Genomic DNA, 6,000 nt, shown 5'->3' with positions numbered 1-6,000 from the left:
ATTTTACATACGCAGAGGTTTAGCTTCAACAACGTGTGTATGTATAACTGATTCATTAATTATGCACGTAAATATTATAGAATAATTAAGAAAATCTGGGGCAAAAAGAAAGTGGCAGTTATGTTATGGGAAGAACATGGGAGGCTTATCGACTACCCACTAATCTGAAATCTCGTTATTCCGTTTCGGTTCTTTTCAGAACAGTCATATGCAGACTCCACATTGTTAAAGGAAGGCCAATGCTATGGGTTATTTGTCGTTTCTCACTACGAAAGCCATTATAAAAATTGGTAACGTGAAGATGAAACTTTAGCAGACCTTCCACTATGATTTGCTATTATATATAGAAACTTAAGCTTTTCGATTCTGCATGCACTCCAAAGGCCAAACTCAGTTAAAACTTATTGCAACTTGTGCTCTAGTGCTCATAGTGCTCACTCGTGCTACAAAACCAGACACACTGCTTTATTTCCACTCCCCATAACTCAGGCTCTAATTAGTCAGTCAAAAATTAAAAGTACTGTTTTCATTCTCCCAGTTATTGGCAGTGAATGACTAAGCCAATCGGTCTCAGGTTTTCTAAGTTTTAGACTCTCTTTCCTTGTTTCTTTTGCTTAGTTTTCCTTCTTTTCTTTGTTTTTTCGCTCCCTGATAAAAATGTTCAGAATGAAGCATTCTCCTATTTCACCACTAGCATTCTCTTCATTTTTCCTTACTTTATTTCTTCTGGTCCAAGCCAGGCATCATTCTCATACAAAACACAAGCACTCACATTCTCATAAATCTTCTAAACATTCAAATCCTGCACCTCCTACCCCTCCTCCTAATGAGAACAATAGCAATTCTTCTGTGGTTTTGGATGTACGAACATTTGGAGCAATAGGAGATGGAAAAACAGATGATACAGAGTCATTTAAGATGGCATGGGACACTGCTTGCCAGAGTGAATCAGCAGTTAATGCTATTCTTGTACCTCAAGGTTTCTCTTTCCTCATTCAGTCCACTATCTTCACTGGTCCTTGTCAAAGTTTCATGGTGTTGAAGGTAATAATGTATACTTATTTTGCAACTTTTGGCCCTTTGCTTCTTGCATTTTTTAAGGGTAAAGTTTACTAATGGACTTTTCTGGCTCAAATATGTGGATAAGGTTCATGGAACTCTTATGCCACCTGATGGACCCGAATATTGGCCAAAGAACAACAGTAGGCACCAATGGTTGGTGTTTTATAGAATCAATGGAATGTCACTGGAAGGAAGTGGTTTAATAGATGGGAGAGGAGAAAAATGGTGGGACCTCCCATGTAAGCCTCACAAGGTACTAATCCATTTGAATGTTTGCTTTATTTTTTCAACAATTTGAGTCCTTCATGCAGCCTCTAACACATGTTCCCTACCAATAAATGACTCAGGGACCTAATGGGACAACACTCCCTGGACCCTGTGATAGCCCAATTGTGAGCCTTCAAACCCTTTCTTCTATTTGTATACTTTTCATTGTGATTGAGTGTAATTCTGCATGATGCAGGCCATAAGGTTTTTTATGAGTTCCAACTTGACTGTGCATGGACTAAGGATAAAGAACAGCCCCCAGTTCCATTTCAGATTTGATGGCTGCAAAAACGTCCACATAGAATCAATCTACATAACAGCTCCAAAACTTAGCCCCAATACTGATGGAATTCACATAGAAAATTCAAATGAAGTGAAAATATACAATTCTGTTATTTCTAATGGTTAGACACGAAAAACTCTTCCAACTCTTCACTGCTTTTGCATCAAAAAGGCATTATTAATGTTTGTTTGGTGAATTATTATCTTCTAAAGGTGATGATTGTGTTTCCATTGGATCCGGCTGCAATGATGTCGATATTAAGAACATTACATGTGGACCTGGTCATGGAATTAGGTAACTATTCTTTGCTTTCAGAAAAAGTTTTATTCTCCTCATCTGTTGGGTAACTATGAATTATGGCAAAAAAAAAAAAAAACTTTCCTTTAAAACAGACAATAAGCCAAATACTCCCTTAACTTTTGTTTCATGGCACTTTAGATTACTCTGTCACAAAAACTCTAGCACCATGTTTGCAACTAAGTGTCTGAAAATCTCAAGTTACTGAAAAATAAACTAGAATTTAAGCTTGAAGGGCGCTTTGTGACAAAAAATAAAAAAGTTGAAGTGGGATACTAACATTCTTTTTAATACAACATATTCTTTACAATTGATTAAAAACTAAGAAACATTAAACTCGTCAAAAAAGAAGTTATATTCTAAAATAATGGTAATTTTCAATATGGCTTAAGGGGCTTCTATGACATAGCTGTTATCTGTATAACTTATGCAGCATTGGTAGTCTGGGGAATCACAACTCTCGAGCCTGTGTTTCAAACATTGTGGTGAGAGATTCACTCATAAAAATGACAGATAATGGGGTTAGGATCAAGACTTGGCAAGGTGGATCAGGATCAGTGTCTGGAGTGACATTCAACAATATTCATATGGTTAGTGTAAGAAATCCAATCATAATTGACCAATTCTACTGCCTCACCAAGGATTGCACCAACAAGACCTCTGCAGTATCTGTATCAAATATTATTTACACAAACATAAGGGGTACTTATGATATAAGGAGCCCCCCAATGCGTTTTGCTTGCAGTGACTCTGTCCCATGCACCAACTTAACACTCTCAGAAATTGAGCTTCTTCCAGCTGAAGGAGACATAGTGCATGACCCTTTCTGCTGGAATGCATATGGAGATTTGGAGACACTAACCATTCCACCAATCTCATGCTTGCTCGAGGGCACTCCTCAATCCGTGTCAGACTTTGACATAACTCGTTGCTGACCCATTGCTTTCTCTGTAGGACAAAAATGTGAGCATGTACATAATTTATTACTTGGAAGTGATTAGGCCTTTAGGGAATACATAGCATGATGTTCACTCTAATTATCTTGTGATTGTTGAGGAGTTGTGTTTTTTATACTCCTCCCCAATTGTAAACTATATGTCGTGTGATTATTCTGGAATGATTGGCGTTTGAACTTAATTGCTTCATTCATTGCTGTATATGAGCTTGAATTAAATCCTGATTACAAATTCAAAGGACGGAGTTAACATGATTGAAAAAAAGACACTTAAAAATGTGTTGGTTATATGGTGTTTTTTTGTTAATATAGGAATTGCACTTCTGTAATAGATAGTTTCTAACAATCAGAGATTGAGATTCATCAGACAACTTGTCATAAATAATTTCCTACTCATTCCTCCCACATGATTCTCAATATGTATATATTTTGTTTAAAAAGTTTCTAATTGCAGAAGAAAGCATAAGATTTGGTTGTAAAAACTCCATTACTTTTTAACAATAAACGGTGATTAAGTGGGCTGATGGAGGGTCTAGAATAGCTTTCCATTCCTGACATCCCAGTATCCCCATTTTTCACATTCCTTTGTGTCCATTGGATATATATCCTATATATATAAGAAAGAAACACTGGTGTTGAATTGTTTATGAATGATACCACGCTATTTTAGCAAACCAAAAGTCTGAGACTTGATGAATTTGCTGTTTCTTTTTATAGAACCTAATGCTTTAACAGAAGCACCAAACTTTTGTCTCCCACGGAAAGTTTATAAAACATGGTCCAGGATGAATGATCAGTTCACTATATATTTAATCAGAAACTTGGAGAGATTCCAATACCACCTTGGCATTTGTGTCTGCATGACGATGACTGACAAGAGTGTAAACAAACAAAAAGAATGTAGTTAAATATGGAGAGAGTTCCGGAAATCAAAGCAGAAAAAGTAGTATCAGATATAATAACATAGTTTTTAGTGAGCGTGAGTGATTTCAAGAGGATTTGTGCCCCCATCACCCTGCTTCACAAATTTCGTGTGGAAGTTGAGTCAAATTCCCTTTTCAGTCATGCATACTCGGTGTCCACGTTAATCATACCTCATACTTGTTGGAAGTCCCACGTCAAGAAGATAACCCAATTCATAGTTTATAAGTGGATGCAAACTTCACCCTATAAACTGGTTTTATGAGATTGAATTAGACTTAAAGTACACTTCTAACCATATTCTTCGTAATTAACATAACAAGTTATATGAACTGGACTTAAACTCGAACGGCCGCATTGTCATCCCATATATAATGAATGAGAAGAGTTATCGAAGGGCATCTTCATATAGCAGCTAAGCTTTTTCTCTTAAAGTCAAGTCATGTCATATAATCTAATACCAGCACAACGAGGGGCAGCTTTATTTTGTTGATAGCTTTCTTTATAGACTAATGGTCTCAACATCTAAAGAATAACTTTTTTTTTTCTCATCGTATAATTAATTAGGTGCTGTAGTCAGACGCTTATACCACCCCACTAACGTCTTAATTAGAGATTCTGGTGAGATCTCCAAAAGTATAGTTCACAAGAAAGCATCCTCAAATTGAATCAATTTTTTTGTCTTCAATTTTGTTTGCTATTATTGCTACAAGCACATATATGACATAGTAGCTACTGCTGTTAATTGGATGAGAAGAGAATCAATGAGTGCGTGCGTGTGTATTGATATAGATCAAATGCTTTACAAAATAACAATTCAGCACATTCTTCTTTCTTTTTTCTGCTCCACTTCTGTAGTCCACTGATTATTGTTTTGCAGAGCAGTGAACATTCTTCTTCCAAATCCAGTTCACGTCATGATTCATCTTTCTGCATACTTTTTCTGCTGCAATTACACGAGTCACAAACATCAGTTAGAAGCAATTAATGCACATACACGTCTATCCAAACTCTGAAAAAAGCCTTTTCCATATCAGTGCTACTGGGGTATGAATGAACATATAAGCCTTAGCAAATTATTGAAATGATTTACAACTAATATTAACCTGATTTCATTGGCTCGAGATAGTTAGTGTAGCATAGGTATTGAGTCTAATGAGTTATGAGTATATGGTGTTTTTGAGTAGGTAGGGCTTTTCTTGTAATTTCTTTTGTCTTCCTTTTGTAAAATATCTGCAGGTTCCAAGAAGGAGAAGGTGCATTAACTCCTGAATGATTAATGAAAGGACGTCGCATGAATGTGGGTATGGAATAAAGTTCAAACTATATAAAGCTAACAAAAAAAGTGAGAAAAGAATCTAGGACATTTTACGGCATCTCATGATTCCCACTTCGATCAATCTCATTAACTAATACTTTATTTCTTATTTTCTAAGAAATGACATCTAAAGATAGCATACAAATACCACTTTCCATAACCATTATGATGCTCCAGGAGACTGTTTGGAAAAGAAGAAAAAGCAGAAAACAAAAGAGAGGGAGAATGAGAGCCACACAGAAAATGAACAGAGAGAGCAGATCGTGAAATATCTTATGCAGGAAAAAAAAATGTACACAAAGCCATTGAGGGGATGGTGGACATTTCTGGGCACAATATGTGGATGTGAAGATGAAAATGGATGTGAAGTGGAGTGTGTGAAGATGAAAGATTCAAAAGAAAATACATGGCGCTAAGAATTTGGATTCACCATGTAGTCCACGAAAAGTGTATAATATATTCTGATTCAATCTGATAATAATTCCATCTGTGTTGAAGTAAAATGAATATCAGACTTTAGGTAGCTACTACTACTAATCCAAATCCCATTAGTATGTATACACGTCGAAGGACTCGTTTTGTAATATAAATTTTAGATTCCTTTTTAACAGCTTTAATCAGACTCAATTAACTACATCCATAAACTAATTATACTTGTTGTCACTATAACAGACTTTTCTTTTCTGCTTTAACTATTGGAATAATATTATATATATATATATATATACTTATTTTAAATAAGGATGTTTTGTGACACAGTATTATTTCTAAAATTCTGACATAAAAGACATCCTAGAATGCATCCAAAAGATGGTAGTGAGTAATGAGAGTAAGAGGAAAAATATATTATTAAATATTATTACAGAAATTACTATAAATTGAATTGAAAATAATTAG

At 35.4% G+C, this 6,000-nt stretch overlaps 1 protein-coding gene across 1 annotated transcript; it reads left to right on the top strand.

The window, feature by feature from the left end:
* The first annotated feature begins 261 nt into the window (after window positions 1-261).
* On the top strand, window positions 262-3,087 carry LOC124836607 (polygalacturonase At1g48100-like). The gene is made up of 6 exons (XM_047311782.2): window positions 262-1,044; window positions 1,148-1,315; window positions 1,410-1,454; window positions 1,526-1,733; window positions 1,825-1,906; window positions 2,343-3,087. Exons 1-6 carry the CDS (start codon window positions 658-660, stop codon window positions 2,842-2,844), a joined length of 1,392 nt encoding a protein of 463 aa, XP_047167738.1. The 5' UTR covers window positions 262-657; the 3' UTR covers window positions 2,845-3,087.
* The last annotated feature ends 2,913 nt before the right edge of the window (window positions 3,088-6,000 follow it).

This window comes from Vigna umbellata, chromosome 5 (genome assembly GCF_029865625.1).
Source record: "Vigna umbellata cultivar VRB3 chromosome 5, Vumbellata_1.0, whole genome shotgun sequence".
NCBI lineage: Eukaryota > Viridiplantae > Streptophyta > Magnoliopsida > Fabales > Fabaceae > Vigna > Vigna umbellata.
The sequence above is the reverse complement of the archived record's forward strand: the minus strand, read 5'-3'. Positions and strand labels throughout refer to the sequence as shown.

What these genes read in the sequence shown, in the direction of transcription:
- LOC124836607 (XM_047311782.2), top strand. Translation starts at nt 658, where the DNA reads ATGTTCAGAATGAAGCATTCTCCTATTTCACCACTAGCATTCTCTTCA. An exon ending in AAAGTTTCATGGTGTTGAAG is followed by an intron (nt 1,045 to 1,147) that starts GTAATAATGTAT and finishes TATGTGGATAAG; the next exon opens with GTTCATGGAACTCTTATGCC. An exon ending in GACCCTGTGATAGCCCAATT is followed by an intron (nt 1,455 to 1,525) that starts GTGAGCCTTCAA and finishes TGCATGATGCAG; the next exon opens with GCCATAAGGTTTTTTATGAG.